Source organism: Protopterus annectens, chromosome 11.part0 (genome assembly GCF_019279795.1).
Source record: "Protopterus annectens isolate FY-2018-M chromosome 11.part0, PAN1.0, whole genome shotgun sequence".
Lineage (NCBI taxonomy): Eukaryota > Metazoa > Chordata > Ceratodontiformes > Protopteridae > Protopterus > Protopterus annectens.
The window spans coordinates 949,289,700-949,315,240 of record NC_056745.1 but is presented as its reverse complement, the minus strand read 5'-3'; the positions used below and the strand labels follow the sequence as shown (position 1 = coordinate 949,315,240).

Below are 25,541 nucleotides of genomic sequence, written 5' to 3'. Positions count from 1 at the left end.
AACCCTACCCCATAGCCCAGACATATGGAGAATACAGGAGATTATTTTTCACATGTAGTACACCACTGGTACTTGCCAGAATTTCCTGCAGCTCCTTCAGTGTTGCAGAAGATCTCGTGGTAGCCTCCCTGACCAACTTTCGTCTCGTCTTTTAAATTTTGGAGGATCAACCAGTTCTTTGCAATGTCACTGTTGTCCCATATTTTCTCCACTTTTTGAGGACTGTCTTCACTGTGTTCCATGGTATATCCAATGCTGACTTTTTTGTACCCTTTTCCTGACTGATATCTTTCAGCAACGAGATCTCTTTGATGTTTTGTAAGCTCTCTGAGAACCATGGCTTTTGCTGTAGCAGGCAACTGAGTAAATGTCAGGAAAATCCTACTAGTTCAGCTGAACTTTATTTGGGTTTAATCAGAGTCTCTCTAATTGATAGCAGGTGTGTACCCAAGAAGACTGAATGCAGTTAATTTAATCAAGGTATTAGTTTAAGGGTGTGCACACTTATGCCAATAGCTTATTATACGTTTTATTTTTTACATTTTTTCCAATAAAAGATGCTTGTTTTCAACTGAATTGTACAAGTTATAGGTCATATTAAAGGTAGGAAAAGTTTTGAAATGATTTATTGTGGCCTCATTTTTATATCACAAGATCCTGGCATTTTAACAGGGGTGTTTACACTTTTTATATCCACTGTATCCTACACACATAAACACACACACACACTTACTATGTTTCAGTGTTATTAAACATTGCTGGAGCTTTTCTCCCCGGGCATCCGGTCAAAAAAAATTTTTGACACAGATAGATATCAAATGTCAATAAATAACTCCACAAAAAACAAGTACCGGAGACTGGATAGCAAACGCCTTCAGTTTTAATTCAACCACAAATACACCAAGCACAGAAAAATAACGTATGAACGCCTTCCACAAACCATGCGTTTTCGTCACAAATGGACTTCATCAGATAAATGAATCAATTACAAATACACCTTATATACCTAATTAAAAACATCACAACCTATCAAATACACTCTACATTATGAATGCACTAATCAAATTTCAAACTAATAAATTATTAAGTATGCTCTCAATCTCATTTAAAATAAGAAAAACTATATTATATTATTTAATTTGTATATAAAATACTTTTTACCACAAGTATAGGACACATTCACTAAAAAATACTTTCATTTAATAAATAATATTTAAGTATTTATATAAATATATATTAAAAACATTTTATTTAAAAAGGATTTTATTTAAAAAGGAGAAAAGAAAAAACATTGTTTTACGAAAGAAGACTATGAATTTTGTGGCCAAAAAAGTAAACGGAAAAGAGAACAGCATGGCGCTGAAAGAGCGAAAGGGGAAGGAGAAGAACCGAAGGGTAGTAACTTCAACCCCGGAGTGCTACCAGCTATTTTTTGTGATGAACAGGAGGAAGGAGCGACGTATTTTTTTGGCAATAAACAGTCCCAGCAAAGGCGTTGTCCACCAGGTACTGTCAACCACAATAAACCTTTAGAAATGGAAGAATGGCTGAAGAGACCATTCTGTTTTAACTTTAAAGATAACAAACCAGTTGGTGGTTCAAACAATGATTCTTACAGTAAAAAAATGGACAATTTGCACAAATTGATGTATAAATACAAAAATATAGTGATAGAAAATGCATATTTGAATGAATGTCTTAAACGTGATATTGTCCCGAAGGGACTGAGGACTTGGAAATATCCAAATAACGTTCAAATTGGATCTATTTTTATAAAGAATTGATAGATGTATTTAATAAATGTGGGTTGGATGTTGTTAAATTGATAATAAAAGAAAATAACAGAAGCCTAGAAAACCTTCAAATACAGATAGATGCACTTGATGTTTTTATTAGAGATGATCTAGTATTTGAAATAGAGGTAGAAAGACAGAAATATTTTAAATTAAAAGAAGAAGTTGATGAAAAATGTAAACTACTGGTGAATAGGAAGATGGACAAATTAAGGAGGGATATTCAAGATTATGAAAATCAGGTTAGTTACCCAAAACCTACTGTTTATAAACATCAGTATGATAGTCATTATAATTATGATGAAAATGTCACAGGAAAACCTATAGAAAGTGATGTAGGTTTTGACAGGGATAGATATGATTATGATACGGAATTTCCCCCCTTAGAAGGAGTAGGAAGGGGAAATTGAACAGTAGTAGAAAAAAGGTGGAATGGAAATTTTCAAAAGCGAGGGGGGAGAAGGGGGAGGGGGAGATACTAGATTTAGTGACCCCCAACCCGAATGAAATAGAACTTACCACAAATATAGTAGTAGAAGACCATAAACACACCCTAGGGGGCTTCACTATTTATAACTTTAGTAGCTTAGAATTGGATTCCCAGCATTTTAAGTTACTGGAAAAGGGCTTTAAGTTTATACCGTTTATAAAAGGTAATTCAACACAAACTTTACTAGATATGAAGCTTTTTCTTAGGAAATTGAATTCAGAGTTGTTGTTCTATAAAGAAGGATTAAGTCCAGGTACAAAATTAATGGGGAATCAAATAGGAGACAAAGCATTAATAAAAAAATCCACTTTTAATCCACCTATTCATTTACAGTTAAGAAACTTTGAAAAAATAATGGAAAGAGAAGTTAGGAATATGGAGAAAAATATTAAGTTTAACAAAGCCCATCACAACCTTCACCCCTATGAGCATAAAAAATTAGAAGAGTTGAAAAGTAGTAAGGATATACGGGTAATGAAACCCGATAAGGGTGGAGGTATAGTTGTGATGGATGTCATTTTGTATGAAGGTAAGATGAATAGAATTCTAAGAGATGAGGTGAAATATAGTGAAGTTTCTAGAAATGAAATAAATATGGCCTATCAAAAAAATAGATAACATACTAGAAGGTATGTTAATAGAGAATCTTGTAGATATAAAAACTTATTCTTTTTTGAAGATAGAGAAACCTAAGATTCCAGTCATATTTGTAATTCCGAAAATTCATAAAAATAGCTTGGACCCTGCACTGAGACCCATAGTCTCAGCGGGGGGTCCAAAACTAGTTCTTTAGCCAAGTATGTGGATGTTAAGACTAAACACATATAGGTCCAAAAAGAAGCTATTTTAAGAGACTCATGGGATTTATTGAGAAGTTTAAATGCAGACTTAATTCATGATGACTTGATTTTTGTCACAATTGATATTATTGATTTATTTGGTTCAATTCCCTATGAGGCAGGTTTACGTATGTTTGAAGATTAACTTTTTGGAAATATAAGATTGACCCAGGAAGAAAAGGTAGTGTGCACAAGCTTAATGGATTTGGTACTGAAAAACAATTTTCTTATTTTTAATGGCGAATTTTTTCGACAATTGCAAGGAGTAGCAATGGGAGCTGCTTGTGCACCTACCTTTGCAAACCTGGTTTTAGCAAATTGGGAAGAGAAGTTCATTTTTAAATCAACCTTTGTTAAATATTGGACGTTATATAAGAGGTTCCTCGACGGTATTTTAATTTTTTGGATAGGGGGACTAGACACTTTAAAGGACTTTATTAAATATATAGGAGAGACTACGGAGTTCTTGAAATTCACATAAAATTATTCCAAAGAAAGCATACAGTACTTGGATGTAGAAATAACAATAAAAAATAAAATCTTTGAAACAAAAGTTTACAGAAAACCCACATATGTGAACTCCTACTTACATTTTAAGAGTGCCCACGCTTTTTATACTAAAAAGAATATAGTGAAAGGGCAGTTCGTAAGGGGGTCCAGGATGACAAGTAATGATGACGAATTTGGTCTAGAATGTGACTTGTTGGAAAAAATGTTCCTGGAGCGAGAATACCCAGCAGAGTTTATTAAGGAAATTAGGGCTAAAGTAGAAAGAGGAAGAGGTGATAGGTTTAAACCTATTCTTGGTGTAAGAGAAGATGTTTATGAAAAGGAAAATAGAAAAACTGAAAATTTTCAGCAATCCCTTACACTTCAATATAATTTATTAAATAAAAACAGTGTTTTGTAAAGAATGGGAAAGATTTAGGACCTTAACAGATCTAGAAGGATTACCGAAATATGTACCTAGGGTAATATTTAAGAATACTACTAATATTAAAGGATTTTTAGAAAGTAATATGGGAAATAATACAAAAATGGAAAAGGGAGCTAGAACAAAAATGGGCACTTATAAATGTGGGAGATGTAAACAATGTGAGTACATTATTAATAAAGACAAAATATTTTTGGTTAGTAGAGAAAGATGGTTAAACAGTAAGGGTTATTATAATTGTGAATCCAGGGGCCTAATATACCTAGCTATATGCGTGGAATGTCCCTCATTCTACATAGGAAAGACAGAAAGAACTTTAAAGAGACGAATATATGAACATATGTATGATGTAAAAAAGGAAAAAGAGACAAATGCTATTTTTAGACATACAAAAGTATGTTCAAATGCAAAATTTCTGTTTTTTGTGTTAGATTATGTAGGTACAGATATTAGGGGGGGCCCTGGGAAGAAATAATAGCTTACAGGGAATTATGGTGGCAAGTGGCTTTGAAAGCGAACAACACACCTGGATTAAATGAAAATATTTCAATTTTACCCTTACTAAAAATGAGATCAACAAAGATATGAAAAACAGGGTGTAGTTTATGGTTTTCACCAGTAGATGTCCTTCTTTCATAAAACAATGTTTTTTCTTTTCTCCTTTTTAAATAAAATCCTTTTTAAATAAAATGTTTTTAATATATATTTATATAAATACTTAAATATTATTTATTAAATGAAAGTATTTTTTAGTGAATGTGTCCTATACTTGTGGTAAAAAGTATTTTATATACAAATTAAATAATATAATATAGTTTTTCTTATTTTAAATGAGATTGAGAGCATACTTAATTTATTAGTTTGAAATTTGATTAGTGCATTCATAATGTAGAGTGTATTTGATAGGTTGTGATGTTTTTAATTAGGTATATAAGGTGTATTTGTAATTGATTCATTTATCTGATGAAGTCCATTTGTGACGAAAACGCATGGTTTGTGGAAGGCGTTCATACGTTATTTTTCTGTGCTTGGTGTATTTGTGGTTGAATTAAAACTGAAGGCGTTTGCTATCCAGTCTCCGGTACTTGTTTTTTGTGGAGTTGGTTGGGACATTGCTTGCTTTTCGTGGTAAATGTCAATAAATAAATACACACAATACAGACATTTTATATATATTATATGCATATAGATATATGCACACATACATACACACACACACGTATCAAAACACACACACAACTTGAGGGAGGCTCAAGATTAAATCACCAGGAATTGAAGTGGGAGCAATATTATAATCCTCCATATTCCCCATGCCCAAAACTTATCCAAGAACAGTGGAGAGAAGATCTTCACAAATACCTGTAGACAATGTAAGCATTCGTCATCTTTACATTATGATCCATATTCAGAGAATGTCTACCTACATCCGTCCCTCAGTAAGCATGTCCTAGGTGGATAAACAGTCATTCCAGAAACTTTAATAGATGTCAGGGTCTCCACAGGATAATGACCATGCAAGCACTAGCAATACTTTGACAAGCTTAATGTAAATGACCTCCTATACAAACACTTTTGAGAACAATGACATTTGAGATGAGCAGCCAAGATTACTACATTAGCCTGCAATCTCCCACCCCATCTTAAAACACACACATGTAACATGCAGATATGGTATAGACTGCATTAGGTTTCCTTCAAAGATAAGCATTATATAACCTTTGAACATGGATTCTGCTGGACATGCTTAAGATGAGGTCCAACAATTTGAACAAGACTTGCAGATGTCCTGGAGAGAGAAAGCTGAAGGCAAGCTCCTAGTAACAAGTATCTGCGTGCTGTTGGAACGTGTATGCTAAAACCTATTCTCAACAGAGAGATGGAAATAAAGTTCCATGACCCCCCAACACCCCACACACACACACACACACACACACACACACACACACACACACACACACACACACACACACACACACACTACAGAAACAGGAGCTTGGAGGCAGTAATGTGCCAGTTTGGTTTCTACTTCATAGCATCTGCATTACCCTCTTTGTATCCACATGGATTTTAATGGCTGCACATTTTTTTCCACATTCCAAAGGCATACCATGGTGGCACAGTGGTCTATAAACTACCCAAATGTGCATGAGCTTTCGCTGCTAAAGTACCCTGTCATGGACTGATTTCTTTACCCTGTGTCTACGTAGGGAGAGGATGGGTTACACTTCCCCCAACAACCTGTAACTGTGTAGAAGGGGTAGCATGGAATGAATTAACTTTATTTTGCCACGTTCTCCTGCCTTTCCATCTTTAGCAGACTGTAACAATTCACAGACCCAGAAATGCTCATACACTCCTTAAAAAGTATCTGTTCTTAAACCTCAAGTACAATACTCAAAAAGCAAGTTGTTAGGAGTAATTTGTGAAGTACATTTGCTTTTCAAGATGGTAATCATGTAGGACATGAGGGAGGCCATCTTGAAATAAAAGTTGCCAAATGACAGCTAACACCAGGCAATGGCACACACTAAAGGACACACTACTTCTAGAACTGTATTTGATACCATCATCACATAGGACAGACCATAACTGCAAAGTATACTACTTGAAAATAGTGACTACTATAGGGCTGATGTGAGAGTGTGTGTAATAAGCTGCTTCCTTAAGACTATTTTATGCATGGCCAAAAAGATTACAGCAGAATAGCTCAAAATAGACTGGATGCTAATCAGTTATTCAAACAGCATTTACAACCACTGAATTAATATGCATTAACTTCAGAATGTACAGCAACTTTATCATCAGCAGCATTTCAAAAGACATGCTGTTATATGAATCACTGTACTAATAAATGGATAAGAAAAGTCTCACTTTCCCCATTCATTTCTATACACAGGATCTGAAACCAAACTTCTAAACATTGTGACTGGTATGGATATGATGAAATGAGTTACTCTACAGAGAAGGCAATTTACAGACACTACATAATGTGCATGGACTACCCATAAGCATAAAACTCAGTTTACAGAGTAGTAGTATTTTAACCGGATAGCCTACTTACCTGTTGTATTTTGTAGTCACACAAGTATTCCACCTCATAGTCGTTAATATTTTTCTTGGTGATCCCAATAGCATCGCAAGTGAGCTTCTCTTTCCTACACAGTTCTTGAAGGATTTCAAATGAGGCTAGACAAGGGACACACCAGGCTGCAAAATAGCAAAAACGCTCTTAGAAATGCAACAGCCACATCTGTTTACTAAAACACAACATGCTGTACTCCCAAAAAAGAATGGCCTGCTACTTCAAAAATAGGAATCCTTTTTTAGGCACAAGCCATCACTGTGTAAAATCTATAAACTTCAAAATAGTAATAAATGCTTCCTAAGCAAGGGTGCACACACACTGCAATCAGGTTTCCAGTTATTCTAGAATTACACTACAAATGAGGTTAACCTATAAAACTCTATAGTAATCATCTTAATCTAGATATAGAAACTGTATTTTATCACAGTATCCTACAGAGTTAACTTCTTACATCATACTGTGCAACTTGGGGAAACCACTTAATCATGTTAATGCATCCATGGTCACCCCTTTGAAGAGGGACATGTTTTTCTACAGGTTCTTACTGAAATAATAAAATGGAAATAAACAGTTGGTGATATACAACTCCTTATAATATCCAGGTTGGATATATAAAAATTGCATCAGTCTACATTTGTAGTACTTCCACATGTCTATTTCACAGGCATATACAATTAACTATTTAATGCAAATAACACCAAACTGCTACCATGGCATTTGTGATAGCTTGCAACAAAACAACAAATCAACTCAACAGAAAAGGAAAACTCTGACCCTTATCTGGGGATTGAACCAAGGACCGCATGCATTCCATGAAGTTATCACTGGTACTAGACCAACAGGGAATCTCTGGACAGTTGCCCCCCCCCCAAGAGCTTTCTATTACACATTATGTAATAATAATGCTGGATCTCAGTTACTCCAGTCTGTCCACCTTCACTTTGGGGTAATCCACCCTCGTGACAGATCTAAGACAATAGCTTTTTCAGCCACTTATGCTTACGCAAGCACCTCCTTTCTCCCATAATACACCAGTTTCTTCTCAGCCCCCAGATTAAGCTTGCACTTTAGTAAATCAAGGAGAATGTGAACAGAGTGGAATGACTGCACCAAAAGGGCAGAAAGAGGTCTTGGAGGAAAATATTTTGTCAAGACATGCTCGGGTATCAAAAGGAAGGCTACGTTTTTTTTTTCTATGAGTGAACTCCTATACCACAGACACTTCACGTAAGGGTGTGGGGCAGGAGTTTCCCAGCAAGATCACTTTCACAAAACACTTTTAGAACTAACCGGTGAAAACAGAGCCTGACTATGCCTCTTACATGAGATTGGTTGGCTTTAGGAGAGGATCTAAATAACCATTCTCTATCTCATAAAAAGCCTTCTAAGATCCAAACTCCTCAGAAGACCATCCCTAACATTTTTTTATAGGTTCATAGGTAGGTACTAGGCTATTGGCCCAAGGGCCTAAGTAAGCCTAGCCAACATGTTCCCTGGCTTATGCCACCCAAGAAAATTATTTTCCTGTGCCCCTGTCGAGCAGAGCCACCGAAGTGATCCCCAGGGTGTATTTCCTTTTTCCCATCCACTTATCAAGATTTTTCTTGAAGAGTGCCAACGAGGAACTTTGACATAGATGGGTAGCTTGTTCCAGAGTATGGGAAGTCTCTGGGACAGAAAGCTATCCCTCCAGCATGTCCTGTTTATTGTGGTGACAAGGTTTAGGTCCCTAGAGAATGTAGCCCAGAGGAATTGGGATTTATTTAGGTGTAGCATGTCCAACAGCTCTGGGTCTGACATAGTTTTATATGTTAGGCAGAGATCACCTCGGAGTAGGCGATATGCTACGGAGTAAAGCTGGAGTTTTGTATGATGGTCAGTGTAGGGCATCTATTTGAGGCCAGTAATCCTCTTTGTGAGGTACTTCTGTGGCCTTTCCAGCTGCTGCAGAGGTCTTGTGAGGTACATTCCAAAATGGGCATTGTACTCTACAATGGGTCTAATGAGTGTCGAGTAGAGAGGAACAATGACCTCTTTTTTTTCCTAGATGAGAACCCTTTTGTGATGAGGTGCGCCACTCTAAAGTTTTCCTGACTACTGTGGCGATGTGATTATCAAAGGAGAGACTATTGTCCACCTGGGTCCCAGGTCTCATCACACATTTGGTGTTAAGTAGACTGCCGCCTATGTGGTAGTTCATGGGTACAGAGTTTTTACCAAAGGGATGACAATGCACTTTTTGGCATTGAGCTGGAAGACATGGCTCTGACACCAGCATCTGTCTCAGTGAGGCCCTTCTGTAGGATGTCCACATCATTTAAGGACTCAACTATGGCTCCTAGTTTGGAGTCATCTGCAAACTTCGTTAGCCAAATGCCTTTGGTGTTAGCCTGTACTTCAAAGAAGTAGATACTAAACAGGAGATGTCCCAAGACTGAACCCTGTGGTACTCCACTTGTCACTGGTTTAAAGTCGGATTTGGAGTCTGCGACTTTTACAGTGTGGGTTCGGTAAGTGAGCCAACCGGCAACCCATCCTATGACGTAGGGACTTATACCTAGTTTAGTGAGTTTAGCTCTAATTCCAGAATGGGGGATGGTGTTGAAAGCCTTGGCGAGGTCAGGATAGGCTGTGTGAACCACCTTACCCTCCTCTACAGCTTTGGTGACTGCCTCAAAGAAGTTGATCAGGTTCAAGTGGCATGACCTGCCTTACACAAACCCAAACTGGGTAGGGTCCAGAGTTTGGAAGTTACCAATGTCTTTGTTTACGAGTTCCATGATGATACGTTCCATGGCCTTACAGACCAGGCTAATCAGGCTAATAGGGTGATAGTTCCTGGGATCAATGGTAGCTCCCCCTTTGTGGAGTGGGATAACTGTTTCTGTGCGCCATTCAGTGAGCACAAAGCCTGATGTGAGGCTATGATTGAACATGGTGCTTAGGTGGGGAACCATTCGTTCTGAAGTTCGTGTAAAACGCAGCCTGGGATGTTGTCTGGTCCCATGGATGCTGCATTTTTGGCTTTAGAGAGAGTGCAGCTTTTACCTGCGTAGTTGTAATTACAGGGACTCTACATTCTTCCTGTATAGATATGGGCCCTTTAGGGGGTGAGAGGGGGGTAAAGTTAGCACTGAACCTATATGCCAGGACATTGGCAATATCAGTTGAGTCTAATTTTCATGCTGTTGTGCTGTAACTCCGAGCAGATCTGGGTGTTGCCATTGAGATTCTTGACATAGCTACAGAATGCTTTGTGGTTGTCCCTAGAATCAGTGGCGATTTTGTTTTCGTAGCTAGCTTTGGAGGATTTTATAAGGGATCTCAGCTTCTTACTGAGGCTGACCAGGGAACTCATCTACTCATGGGATTTTACTCTCTTTTGCAACAGTTTCTTCCTTCTGTTGTAGAGGATTGGCTTCCTTTTTTTAGAGGATAGCATCTTGGTTCTGTTTGGGATAGCACGATCCATGCACTCGTGTAAGTGTTTAGAGTGCATTTGTGTAGGATTCAGCAGTCGTAACTGTACTGTCCATCTGCATGGATGTCATGAAGTTCTCCACATCTGTCTTAAGAAGCATGAAGTTGGCTTTGGAGAAATGTTTTACCGTCATTTCCTTAATGGGGGAGGGATGGGGATATCTAGGGTGATTAGCTTATGGTCAGATCCGACTGAGGAGTTGACTTCAGGTGTGGAACACCGGTCACTCATGTTGGTAATAACTAGGTCTAAGATATTGTTGGTGGGGGGTGTGGATAAGTCAATCCAGGGCATTGGAATTTATGAATTCCAGAAAGCATTGAGCGAAGGAGTTGGTACATGAGTAGTTTTCCCTGTTAATGGTGGGGTAGTTGAAATCACCCATTATTAGAGTGTTTGGTTGAACCCTAATATTTTCCAATAAATCAAGAAAAGAGGAGTGGGAATCCTGGGGCATGACGGGGGATCTGTAGCAACCTACAATTTGGAATGCAGTTTTGCTCAAAGTTAGTTGCATTTGGATAACCTCGGATGCATTATGCTGAACAACTAGCCTGGAGGTGTGGATATCCTTAATGAATATGGACACACCTCCACCTTTGGTGTTCCGGTCCAAGTTAGGTGGCTGAAAAGTGTGGTATGAGTTATAGCCTGGTAATGCTGGGGTGCTCTCTGGAGCCTTGAACCAGGTCTCAGGCACTGCACAGATATTGATGTATTCCATTTTAAGGAGTGCCTCGAGGGAGTGCATTTTGAGGTTTAGACTTCTAGCATTGAGTAGCATTACCCTCAGTTTTTGTGCACACACACATATATATATATAATACATACTTGCATAAAATGTATATATATAAAATGTATTGTGTATATGTGTGTGTGTATGTATAGATATATATATATATATATATATATATACATATATACACACACACAAAATATACACATATACATACACACATATAAAACACTATACACACAAAGTTAAAATTCCATTTACCTCTTCTCAGTCAGCAGTAATATATCATTGTACTGTCCATACAAGGACATCTTCATTCACTGCCCTGCCCTTTTCTAATGCAACAAACTTAGCAGTGGGACCAACCACACTAACAGACTGGAAGGGGCATGTATAGCAAAAGCACCTTAGTTAATTATAACCGATTGTCATTCCTGCAGATTGTATGTAAGGTATCTGCTGCATCCGTTTCCATCAACAGTAAACATCAGAACAGTTGTTACAGAAAATATATATAATTGCACTGGCCTGTGAAGTGAAAAGAAATGAAACTTGTTTACCTCCCATAACGATAAACCCGTTACGTCTGTCCCCATCTGGTTCAACCTGTTGCTCTTTGGTTCTGAGTCGGATCCAACACTGGCCAGATGCAAAGTCTTTAGCCCTCTTGGCCCTGCCTATGCACATTCAAATAATGCAAAAGGTATTCACCTTTAATGCAGAAATTGGGAAAGAACACAGGAAGATGAATAGAACTGTTAAGGTTATTCTCATAAGCTACCTTAGGCAGAAATACAGGGTTTGTACAAACAGAAACTGTGTTTAGGAGATACCAAATAAGGAGATGAAAAAACAAGGGCTTGCAACCCCAAAATCCTACTTGCAGAAGTAGCCTCTACCAAAAATTAGAAGTTATGTACTCACCATAACGTTCCATCTGAGTAGGTGTATTCATTTGTCTGCAACCTGTGGGTTATGGATCCAATATCGGATCCGAACCGGCATGGTTTTCCAGCTATGGATCCGAGCTCTCAGCTCCTCCCCTCACCCATAATGCCCTGCTCTCCCTACATGACCTCAGATCGAGTTTGCCAACAATATGAATACCCTGAAGAGGGTAACACATAATATGCAGGAAACTGAAAAGGCCAGGGGGATAGGAGGGCGGGATGGTTGCAGACAAATGAATACACCTACTCAGATGGAACGTTATGGTGAGTACATAACTTCTAAATCTGAAGTAGGAGATTCATTTGTCTGCAACCTGTGGGACAGAGTCCCCAGCTACCTGAATCTTGGGCGGCCATCATGGAAGGATATTCCGGAGCACCGCGGAGCCAAAGGATGCTCTACCCCTAGATGTAATATCCAACTTGTAGTGGGAAATAAAGGTATGAGATGAAGCCCAAGTGGCTGCTGAACAAATATCATCCAGAGGAATCCTAGCCTTAAAGGCCGCCAAGGTAGAAACTGACCGGGTTGAATGGGCATGTACTCCCTCCGGTGCAGGCCTTCCAGAAGCTTGATAAGCCAGCCAATAAGATGCACTGCGAAATCCAGCGTGACAATGAGACTTTGGAAATTGGCTTGCCCAAATTAAATTTAGCAAAGGAAATAAACAACTGGTCGGATTGCCTATGACCAGCTGTCCTGTTTAGATAAAATCTAAGTTGCCTGTGAACATCTAAGGAATGAAGCTTGTATTCACCCTTGTTTTGATATTTAGGAAAGAAAACAGGGAGGTTAATGGATTGATTAATATTTGCTTCAGAAGCTACCTTAGGAAGAAAGGACGGGTTGGTCCTGAGGTATACACGGTCCGGATGAAAGACCAAGTAAGGAGGCTTGGCTGATAAGGCTTGAAGTTCTGAAACTCTCTTGGCCGAGGTAATTGCTACTAAAAAGGCCGTCTTGAAAGATAAAAATTTCAGATCTACCGTCGCCGCAGGTTCGAAGGGGGGAGCGGTCAAAGCCTGAAGGACCAATGAAAGGTCCCAAGGGGGAACCACTTGCTTTACAGGGGGCCTGAGAAGAAAAGTACCTTTTAGGAAAATCTTACACAATTTGGCAGACATCAGTGGACTGGAGTCGTGACCAATATGATAATGAGAAATTGCCGCAAGTTGCACTTTGACCATAGAACTGCTGGCACCATCATTAAAAAGAGTGGTTAAGAAGTCAAGCACCAGAGGAAGGGGCACTGTGAAGGGGTTTAGACCTTGCCGCTCCCACATGGAGAACCGTTTCCACTTGCTGCGGTAAACTTTCCTGGTGGATGGTTTATGAGCCGCCACCAGGATGGCTTTAACTGGAGACGAAATACCGGGAGTCCTGATCAGGAGTGGAACTGGAGCAGCCAAGCAGTCAGCTTCAGGTTGTCCAGATTCGGGGCTGATAAGCGGGAAGGGTGAGATATCAGATCCGGAATGGGATCTAGAATCCAAGGAGGATTCACTGAGTGAGACCTTAGGAAAGGGAACCAGATCTGTCGAGGCCAAAATGGGGCAATGAGAATCATTCTGCACCCCAACCGAGAGGCTTTCTGAAGAACTTGGAGCATCGAGGCAAGGGGGGGTAAGCATAAAGAAGACCGGGTGGCCAAGCATGCACCAGAGCGTCTCTTGGGGTATCTCCGGGAGGAGGTATTAGAGCGAAAAAACTGTCGCACTTGGTGTTTGAGGGAGATGCAAAAAGATCGCAACAAGGAGTTCCTCACCGTGCGAAGATGCGTTTTGCTACCTGAGCATTGAGAGACCACTCGTAAGGGGTGAGAATGGTGCGACTGAGTTTGTCCGCAAGAATGTTGGACCGACCCGGAATATGCGTTGCTATGAGAAAGCGGTTGGTGGAGATTGCCCATTCCCACACTCTCATGGCTTCTCGACAAAGAGGGTAAGACCTGGTTCCTCCTTGCTTGTTGATATACCAGACGACAGACATGTTGTCCGACTGAATCGCAATAGTTCCCAAGGGAAGAAAGGCCTGAAGTGCTAGCAACGCTAAGAGCACTGCTCTCATCTCTAGAACGTTGATATGCAGTAAGGTCTCTGAATCGTTCCACGTGCCTTGGACCGTCCGGCCTGCAAAATGCCCCCCCCACCCGAGGCGGGAGGCGTCCATGGTCACCGTGGCGAGAGGGGGAGAAGCACAAAAGGGGCGGCCTCCGTGGAGATCCGGAGAGTGGAGCCACCACAGGAGGGACCGCTTACAAGCCTTGCTGATCGCAATGCGATGATGCATAGGAAGAGCAAGATACGACCACTGAACTTGGAGTGTCCATTGAAGGATGCGCATATTGAACCTGGCAAGAGGAAGAAGAGTTATCGCTGCCGCCATGGACCCTAGAGCCCTCAGGACCAACTCCGCCGGAACTGAGCTGGAGTGGAGAATGGCCCGCACCTGGAGCTGCAGATTCTGAATTCTGCCCGCAGTGAGGAAGGCTCTTAACAGTCTCGTGTCTAACCTGGCACCTATAAAATCTATGAACTGCGTGGGTGCTAGGTTTGATTTTCCTGTATTTATTGTGATGCCCAGACGGGGAGCTAGATGGAGCAAGGAGTCTCGCGCCAATAATAGTAGATGCCTTGTTGGAGCGGTGAGAAGACAGTCGTCCAGGTAAGGGAAGACCTGCACCCCCTGAAGCCTCAGGTGGGCCGCTACCACTGCTAATACTTTGGTGAACACCCTGGGGGCTGTGGTGAGACCAAAGGGAAGGACCCGGAATTGGTAGTGACTGGCTCCCAGCCGGAAGCGGAGAAACCTCCTGGAGCGCCTGTCCATTAGTATGTGGTAGTATGCATTCTTGAGGTCTATGGAGCACATCCAGTGATTTTCTCCCAGAAGGGGGAGAATAAGACTGCAACGTGACCATTCGGAACTTCTCCTTGGGAACTGCCAGGTTCAAGAGTGAAAGGTCTAAAATTGGTCTTAGATCCCCCATCTTTTTTGGCACTAAAAAGAACCTGGAGTAGAACCCTGATCCGATCTGGTCTGGGGGGATGGGCTGGATGGCTCTTTTCTTTAGCAGATGGCCAATTTCTGCCAAAGCGGCCTCCCACTGACCGGGTGGAACGTTGGGGAGGGACTTCAATTTTGGCATGTGACGAAAAGGGATACGGTATCCTCTGGATATGATTTGGAGGACCCAGCGGTCTGATGTTATGGACTCCCATGCCGCTAGGTGCTCGAACGCCCCCGACTGCCTCCAGAGTGGAGCAGCCGGGCAACCCTTCAGGGCTGCTGCGGGCCGTTCAGAGAAGGGTTCTCTGGACCCGAAGTTCCTGGGAGCCCCTCTGCCCCTGGGGCGGCGTCCTCCCTGTCCTCCTCTGCCACGGAAGGACTGGTTGTCCGGAGCGGGTTGGGATTGCTGCGACTTCCAGAACCACATCTTCTTCTGGCCCTTTTGGTTCCTAGAATAGGGCCTCTGAGGCACAGAGAAGCGGATTCTGACGGCAGACAGCGTCTTCCCGTCCTTTTCGCTCTGGGTCAAGGTATCACGAACAGTTTTGCCAAAGAGGGCAGAACCATCGAAGGGGGCGTTCGCAAAAGACGCCTTGAAGGGCTCCGTGAAATCGCAATGACGGAGCCAGGCCTGACGTCTGGTAACTAGGCCTGCCCCTGCAGCTCTAGCGGCACCTTCCGTAGCATGGGACAGTAGCCGCATAGAGGTATTAGTGACGGACCTGAGAGTGGCCATACGGGTGGAGTGCAAAACTTTGTCCTCCTCCGACATAGACTCTGGGGGGGATGCAGCGTATTCCTTGATAAGATCGCGCTGCATCCTGATCACATGTGCCAGGTAGTTCAGCGCCCTTACTGAAAAGGTCGCTGAACTAAACATCCGCTTCCCCAAGTGGTCCATCATCCGAGACTCCTTGCTCGGGGGATGGACTGAGGGACTCTCCTGAGCAAGTTCCCTCTTGGTGGCTGCCGCCGTCAACATGGCATCTACCGGAGGCCCCTTACTCCAATGGGCACGGTCAGCCGGGGGACTAAGTATACGGTCGGGCCTTTTTGGGATTGGCTCCACGGTGTCCGGTTCCTTCCACGCCCTGGTGGTAATCAGGTCCACCAGGGGTCGGCAGGAGGACACCCAAGAGGTAGACGGGCCCGCTTCAAATGCCTCCAAGAACACGGACTCGTCCGAGGAAGACTTGGGGGCAGACCACCCCCCCCCCTTATGCGAAGCATTTCCATGATGTCTCCAAAGGAGACATCCTCGGGGTGATCTTGGGAGCCTTCCCTTCCTCCAAGTCCGTGTCTTCAGTGAGAGACTCGGGGAGTCTATGTGCCTCCTTTGCACGTATGTTTGCGGGGGGCATCCTCCGGGGGGCTGTCAGAGGACTCCTCGCAAACTGTGACCTGTTCCAAAGGAACAACTTGGGGCAAAGGAGCGGGCTGTCCCAAAGGCCGGATGGTGGAAGCCTGGCCCAGTGCAGATGGAGCGGGGCGGATGCGAAGCAAGTGCCGGGGTCCGGAAACCCTCAACAGGGCCCTCTCCACTACATCAAAAGCAGAGGGGGAGCCGGCCTCGACCAAAGGATCCGATAATCGGCTCCCCCTGGGATCCGAAGAGTGGATCGGAGCCGGCGCCGAAGAGCTTGGATCCGAGGGGACAGTGCGCTCCGACACAGACGGCGCCGAAGGAGCACTGATCCCCGGATCCGGCTCGGATCCAGGCTCCGAGAGGTCGGATCCGGCACCGAGGGCAGGGTCGGATCCAGTACTATCGGCGCCGACCCACCCCGCTCCGAAGCTGCTCGGCTCAACTGCTCGAACCCGGTTAGCGGGTCGGAGAAGGAGCTATAGGCTTAAAGAAAGGGGTCGAGCTCCCCCCCAGAGGGGGGGGGGAGGCAAGAGCACTCCCATCTGCATCTGGGCCTGGATGAACCTTCTCATCATCCGGTCCAGATCAGCATCTGATAAACTATAAGTCGATCTCGACGAGGCTACCGAGGTAGGCCTTGAGTGCCTCCTGGATAGCCTCGACAGAGATCGGGTCTCCTCCTCCTCAGGTCCCGGTGAAAAGCACACCGGCGACCGGAGCCGAGGAGGGGGGAGCCAGCAGACAAGGAGGCCGGAGGAGAAGCCCGCTTGGCAGGCGGGGCCGAAACAGAGGTCTCGGCCCGCCGCTTATGGTGCTTCTCCCTCCGGTCCTTCTTTCTAGCTTCCCTCTCCTCCGAACCACTACAGGGAGGTTGAGTCCCAGGAGGAGGAGGGAGCGAGGAGGGAACCGTGACACGGTACCCCGAAGGAGGCGGAAGCGAGCCGAGTCCGGGGCAAAAGTCCCGCCAGGACCAGCTTAGACCTCCGCTCCTTCAATGCCCTGGGGTTGAACCCTGCACAAATGGAACATCCAGAAGTGAGGTGCTCAACCCCAAGGCATCGACGCAGTGTGGCCATCAGCAGGGGAAAGCTTATGGCCACACTCGGAGCACTTCGAAAAAATAGCCTTAGGTTGTTCTGACATCCTAAGAACCTAGCTTTTACTTAAACTAATCTAAAAAAAAGTAAAAGTAAACTAATCACACAACACAGGCCCAAACACACACTACGCTACCAGCGAGGGCAGGGAAACTAAATATAAAAAGATTAATAAAACTAAACAACTTTAGCTACAAAAAGGGAAACCTAAACTTTCACACAAAATTGTCAAAAAATTTAAATTTTTATCACTAGAAAAAGCTGAATAAAGCACTTAGCTGTAGAGCTCGAGAAACCAATCTGGTCACCAGCGCGGCAAACTAGATCTGAGGTCATGTAGGGAGAGCAGGGCATTATGGGTGAGGGGAGGAGCTGAGAGCTCGGATCCATAGCTGGAAAACCATGCCGGTTCGGATCCGATATCGGATCCATAACCCACAGGTTGCAGACAAATGAATCTCCTACTTCAGATCAAAGTTTTTCAAGATAGAAACTTATAAGTCAAAAACAGAAGAAAGTTCAAATGGGGGGGGGGGGGCTGCAAAGGACTTTCAAGATAAGGAGGCACTGGATCCTGTACTGAAGGACATAGCTAAAAGGTACCCTTGAGGAATGCTTTGGAAATATGGAGGGAGGCCAGTGGTACATTATCCATGCAAACACAAGTTACATATAGCCACCAGTTGTACTTTATATAAAAACTAGAACCTGATTGAAACAACTAAGAAAATCCAAAACAGATTCCAAAGGCATAGACAAAGGATCCAGTTGAGATTCTGCCCATATAACAAACTTTCTCCATGTACTGAAATATACATTCCTAGCAGACTGCTTTTGATGACAATATGTGAATAGCAGCCCGCAAAAGCTTGGAATTTCTGGCCATCAAGGGAACTGGAGGAACCAAGTGATTAACTTGAGAGACACTGAAAGTTAGAGAGATCTAGATCAGCTGGAAGACAAAGGAGATCTGGAATGGCAGCCAGCAATCAAGGAAGGTACTTCAGAAAACACTAAAGGAAGGTAAGCCACACCAGAAGAGGTGATAAGGGGGACTATAAGGATCACAGTAGCTCTGAAACAGTCTGCTTTCTGATGAAACGATCATCAGGAAAACTGGGGGATAAACATAATGAAGCACTGGAGGCCAAGCAAAGTGTCCCTGGGTAACTGTTCTAGGGGGGGGAGTACGGCATAATAGCTGCTGCACTTTGTGTTGGATGAGGAAGTAAATGGGGAAGGAGTGTCCCAAAACTGAAAAACCCGAGCTGGAACCTTCAGATATACGGACTGCTCTTGTGGCAATAGGATGTTTCTGAAAAGGCTGTTGGCTTTTCCTGGGATGTGCAGCTACCAGAAACTACTAAGAAGAGATTGCCCATTGCCAGATCCTCATGGCCTCCCAACAAACAGCATAGGCATTTGTTCGCCCATTTGTACAGATGATATCAGACAACATATTGTCCATCTGTATGTCAATCACACCTTTGGGAAGGGAATCCTGAAAGGCCTGCAACACAAGGACTGCTCATCTACAGAAAGCTGATGTGAATGTGGGCCTCTGTAGATGACCAGGACACTTGAACCATCCTCCCTTTGAAGTACTCCCCCAACTCAGGAGGGAGGCGTCCGTGGTGAGAATTAACGGTCTCCTGTCGGTTATCAAGATAGACTGTAACCATCAACGAATTTGGTGTTAACAAACCTTCATTAACCATACTGAAAAGTCCAAAGGATGAGTAAGAAAAGACCACTGGATGGCTAGAGTCCATTGCAGAGCCCTTGAATATTTGACTAAAGGAACAAACCTTATAGACACTGCCACATGACCTAGAAGTCTTTCAACTGTGTAAGCCAGAGGCTTCAAAGTTGCTTAGGCCTTGCTGGTGCTTGCAAGTAGGCTGAAAACTCTGGAATTTGGTCCTGGTGATTTGGATGACCATGTACAAGTGACACCTTATGAATTCTAGAACAGAGGGGCTCTCCTCAAGAAATTCCTTCTTGGTGGCTGCCATCACCACAACAGCAGCGAAGGCAGGACTCTTACTCTGATGTAGCCTGTCGTTTGGGGGAGGCAAGAATCTTATCCAGCTTTTTGAGGATAGGTTCCACCATGTCTGCTTCCTTCCAAGCCCATTGGGACATTAGGTCTATAATGTCTAGAGGGGGAACCACCCAAAACATGCATGGGCCTACATCGAATGCCTCCAAAAATACTGACACCTCTGGATGGGGCGATTCAGTGGTCTAGCCTCTGTGCTAGCAAAGTAGCTCCAATAGGTTGCCGCAAGAAGAGTCATCCCATGGAGACCTTCCTAAGCTCGGCATCCTCTGCAACAGACTTCTCTGGGGAGCTGATGCATTTCCTCTTCCCTAAAACCTCCCATTTCAACAAAGCTGTGGAGGAAGGGGATGTGTCAAGAATCCCTGTCACAGGGGCGGGATAGAGACTCGCAGACATAGGCTATCCAGGAGCAGACTGAAGACTGATAGCAGGCACCGATAAGAAAAGGGAAGGGGAAAACAGCATTGGAAATCCAACCTTTCTCCTGAAAGGAGAACATCCTGTCTACAATATTTAAAGTACAGGCAGAAACTGGCCTCTCGGGTCTGAGGGTCCCAGAAGCAACCTTGATCCCGAGCGAGCAGAGCCTAGCTCCAGTGCTGAGATTGGCTTTGGACAGCCTGGTGCCAAAGTCCCAATTGGAAGAGACTATTCTGAAGCAGGAACCATCAACCCTAACTTGAAAACACCAGCTTCTACACCATAGCTCAGAGATACCAATGGCCCTGACAAAGCTGGAGTTGAAAAGCAACCAAGGAAAGAGTTGGAGCCAAAGACAGGCAAGCAGTTGGATCCAACCCAGGGGATGGGAAATCAGCTAGTCCCAAAGACCTCTGATCTGAAGGAACTGAGAAAGGAAGCCAAAAGGATGGAGCCAAGGGTACCAGACCTGGACCTCAAGGGATAAGGCTTAATTACATTTGCAAAAAGGACCTCAGCAGTTGCTCCAATTCAGAAGTTTTAAACACTACCCACTGACCTCGACCAGACGCCACTGAAAGGAGTTTGGAAGGTCTTTTAGATGAAGACCATGCTTGCTGGATCCAAGACGGGGAGACTAAGAACTGGGGCGGGGAAAACATTGGTGACTGCTCCAGTGGAGTGGATGGCAAAAAAAGGGGAGACTAACCTTTCAGGAAGGGGGTTAGGAGGCTCTGAGCCAGAGATGGAGTCTTGCTGGTTTTCGGCACCAGGGAAACTCAGAAATCTTGGGACCTTTAGATCTGGTGAGACCAAGGAAGAAAGCCCAATAGTCCCACTATCAGGGCTTGTCGGACCTGGTCTTCGGAGTCGAGAGAGAACCAACCACAGAAATTCGGACCTGGTCTTCGGAGTTGAGAGAGAACCAACCATAGAAATAGAATCAACTAGGTCCTATGCTCAATAATGGACAGAGTTCCAAACCCCTCACAAACGCATCATCCAGAATCCAGAACTCAAACTCCCAAAGCAAACAGTTTAATTGTGCATCCTGTGAAGACAACTCATCTCTGCATGACACATGCTTTTTAAAACCCTTGCCCATAACCAAAAAATAGAATAAAAATTAACAGACAACCATAGACAACAAATAACTAACTAGGCTAAGGAAAAAGACAACAAGCAGGCCAAAAAAGAGGGGAAGTCCAAGTGGATAAGTGAAATAAATCCACCTACCTAAAAAGACAACAGTACCAAAAAAACAGAAACAGGATAAACGGTACATCAAAATTCTCACCAAAGAAAGCCCTACTCAAGTGTCCAGATACTGGACCACACTCAGCCGAGCCAAGACTGAGCTGCTAACCGGAATGGTGGTAAACTAGATCTTAGGATAAGAATGAGAAGCGGGGAGTTATGGGTAAGAGATGCAGAGCCAAGACGGGAAAACACTTTAGAACTGACCCGTGTTGGATCCAAAGACCCCCAGGTTGAAGCCAGATGGAGCAGACAACATTGGATTAAGCCATTTAAATTTAAAAATACAGTACACCATGTAGCCACTGCAATTCACAGCAAAGTGATACAATTTATGTTACAAAGAGATGAAAATAAAGCATCCAGAGAGGATACTACTACTTTTTACTGCAGTGTAGGTAACCCCCACCCCAAGATGGTGAAACCTGAATCTTCACAACTAAAAACTGCTTGATAGTATTGCTTGCTTGAACCTAACAGATGAATTTTGTTTTCATAAAAACTGCTCCACTGAAAGCAGATAAAAACACAGGGAAGTGCATTTTCAAAAAATGCCAGTAACACTGCCAGAAAGCAACAGTGAGTGGAAATAGTGGTAGTCCAAAGATGGTACTATCTGAATTTGTGACTTGAATCCAAAATAAAAAGGATTCAAAAGACCTTTACAAATTAAATTGAGCAATATCGCCTAACAGTCAAAATGGTCCCCAAAATAACTACTGCAAAAATTTCATATAAAAACGTTTCCAAACATTACCCTGCTCTGCAACAGAATGTTTATTTTAATGCTTATTACTTTTCTGCCCAATTTAAATAGCTAAACTTAGCTATGATGTATAAAGTACTAAACATGAGATGGGGGGCCCTACTGGTGTACATGTATAGGAATTAAAGTACAGCCAGAAATAGCACATCACAGGGTATGGTGTAATATCTGCACCAGGCTCAGACCTCTGTGCCTTATTACCTACATATGCTAGTCTAGATGGATATAGGATATGCAGAGTAAAGTACCATAAGCATACTGTACCAGACAATTCTGCAAAAGCCAAAGAAATTATTCAACACTTTCCTTGAACAGAGTCACCCTCAGAGGGGTATTTCTCCTTAAACCCATGGACCAATACTCCTTCAAGATGGGCACTGGGGACTAAGCCTCCTGCATGTTGACATGGGTGACTGTTCCCATTTAAAACATTTAGCCATGGTCTTTCATCAAAATGAACCTGATATGTCATTTTGTGCAAGTATCCAGGATCTAAGTATGCATCTTGTGTGCCTGTATGTACACACAGTTTATATACATGTGTGCACATTTGTGTATGTATATATGATTTACCTTCAGCTGGTCGGCTGACACGCGTTGACACCCTGAACGTAAACTACTCAACATCAAAAACTGAACCTTTGACTATGTAATAAAAATGCGCCAAGAATAACCTTGGTGCATGTAACTTCAAAACACTTTTTCTCCAAGGAGGCAAGCCCCCCCGCACCCCCACTAATTAAATATACTAAACTCCAAGATCACATAATCACAAGGGAAAGGGAATATTCCCCTATGCAGTGATGTTGACATTGGACACTTGTAGACTTTGTACAACCGACTGAATACGGTCAATTAAACAGATGTCAAACCAAATGAATCCAATTTTTACTATATTATCTATATATCTATATATCTATATATCTATATATATATATATATATATATATATATATATATATATATATATATATATATATACACACACACACACACACACACACAAAAGAAGTTATGTACTCACCATAACGTTCCATGTTTGTAGTCCATTTCGACCTTTATTCTTGTGTGTGTTCGGAGCTGATCCTCGGCTCTGACTCTGACTATTACAAAGCTCAAAGTCTCTTAGTTGGCTCGTGGCAAGGTAGGTATCCCATAGTGCACTAGTACAATCCATAGATCTTGTTTGCTGCTAAAAACTCCAGAAAGACAGACAGATAGAACTAAAGTTATCCAGAAAGAACAACAATAATGAAAGGTCTCCACCTTACCAAGGTAAGACTATCCTGTCTCCAGATCCTTCCAGGATGGAGTTAGGTGGGTGGATTCGTAAGAATGAAGGGCGAGATGGACTACAAACATGGAACGTTATGGTCAGTACATAACTGCTTTATGTTCTGTAGTCCTATCTTGCCGTCATTCTTACATATAGGACAACGTCCCTAGCGCCTTATTCTTGGGTGGCTCAAAGGAAAATACTCCCGAGTACCGTGGAACCAAAGGAGGCTTTACCCCTTGAGGTCAGATCCAATTTGCAAGGAGTAATAAAGGTATGAGGGGTAGCCCAGGTTGCTGCTGCACATACACTGTCAATTGGAACTCTGGCTTGCAAGGCAGCAGATGTAGACTGGGATCATGCAGAATGAGCCTTAATCTTAAACGGTAGAGTTTTTCCATTGAAGGAGTAAACAAAGGAAATACAGCTCAAAATCCAATTAGATAAGGTCACTTTAGAGACTGGCAGACCTATTCTAGATTCAGAAAAGGATATGAACAATTGGTCTGACTTTCTGAGTTCCTTAGTCCTGTGACGGTAGAACCGTAACTGCCTGTGAACATCCAATTGATGAAATTTGTACTCTGTTTTTCCCTAATCATTCCAACACTGAAAAGGTAATTCTATGGTTTTGTTCAAATTGGTGTGAGAGCAAACTTTAGGGATAAAGGAAGGATTTGTATGAAGGGAAACTCTGTCTTTGTGGAAAATCAAATAAGGAAGCTTAATCGACCGTGCTTGTAACTCTGATACCCGTCTAGCTGATGGATGGCTACTAGAAACAAGGTCTTCCAAGCCAGAAACTTCAATAGACAGGAATGTGCGGGTTCAAAAGGCGGGGAAGTCAGTTTGGACAGAACAAAGTTTAGTTCCCAGGGAGATACCGGTTCCTGAAAGGGAGGTCTCAGCAAAGTAGCGCCTTTAAGGAAGGTTTTACACAATCTGTGAAACATCAAGCTAGATTCATGTTGTCCCAGATGAAAATTAGATATCGCTGCCAATTGGACACTAATTATGGCGGCAGCAGATCCCTGATGGAAAAGTTCAGACAAAAATTCTAAAACCACAGGGATGAAAGCTGTGTAAGGATCTACATTTCTTTCATTAGCCCAGATAGAAAACCTTCTCCATTTGCTAGTGTACAACTTCCTACTGGAAGGTTTATGCGAAGACGCAAGGATTTGGGTTACAGCAGGTGAGAAATCATGAAGCCTGACTAGGGATGGAAGTGGAGCAGCCACGCTGTCAAGTTGAGGGTGTGGAGGCAGGGGGTGAAGGGAGCCCGACATGTATGTCAAGAGGTCTGGCACTGGGTCCAGAGTCCATGGATCGTCCAGTAGACGAGCCCCAAGAAAGGGGAACCAAATCTGACGAGGCCAGTAAGGAGTGATGAGAATCATTTTGCTTCCCAATAACTTTGCTTTCTGAATCAGTTTGGATATGAAAGGAAAGGGAGGGAAAGCATAAAGGAGTTCCAGGGGCCAATCGTGAACAAGTGCGCCTCTCGGTGACTCCCCCAGAAGGGGGAATATGAGAGAAGTAGCTGCATATGGAGTTGATTGGACTGGCGAAGACTGTCCCCATTTACAGAAGATCTGTTCTGCTATTTTCCTGATTCAGAGACCACTCGTGAGGCATCAAGACTGCCCTGCTGAGCTTGTCGGCTATCACACTGGTTATCCCCGGGATATGTGTTGCCACTAGAAAACGCTGGGAAGATACTGCCCACTTCCAGATACGAAGGGCCTCTTGACAGAGGGGGTAAGATCTGGTTCCTCCTTGCTTGTTGAGATACCATACCACTGACATGTTGTCCGATTGGATTGCTATCGTCCCTAGAGGAAGAAAGTTGTGAAGTGCTTGCAACGCTAGAAGCACTGCTCTCATCTCTAGGACATTGATATGCAGGTGAGCCTCGTGATCTTGCCATGTGCCTTGGACAGTCCTGCCTAGATAATGCCCCCCCCCCACCCTAT

The 25,541-nt window shown here is 43.1% G+C and overlaps 1 protein-coding gene across 1 annotated transcript in view; it reads right to left on the bottom strand.

The window, feature by feature from the left end:
* The window catches only part of SUV39H2 (SUV39H2 histone lysine methyltransferase), a 1,013,666-nt gene that overhangs the window by 812,319 nt on the left and 175,806 nt on the right, over window positions 1-25,541 (bottom strand). The window contains exon 2 of the mRNA XM_044088331.1: window positions 7,118-7,263. Within this exon, the coding sequence (XP_043944266.1) occupies window positions 7,118-7,263 (146 nt within the window). The remainder of the gene's footprint in view (window positions 1-7,117; window positions 7,264-25,541) is intronic.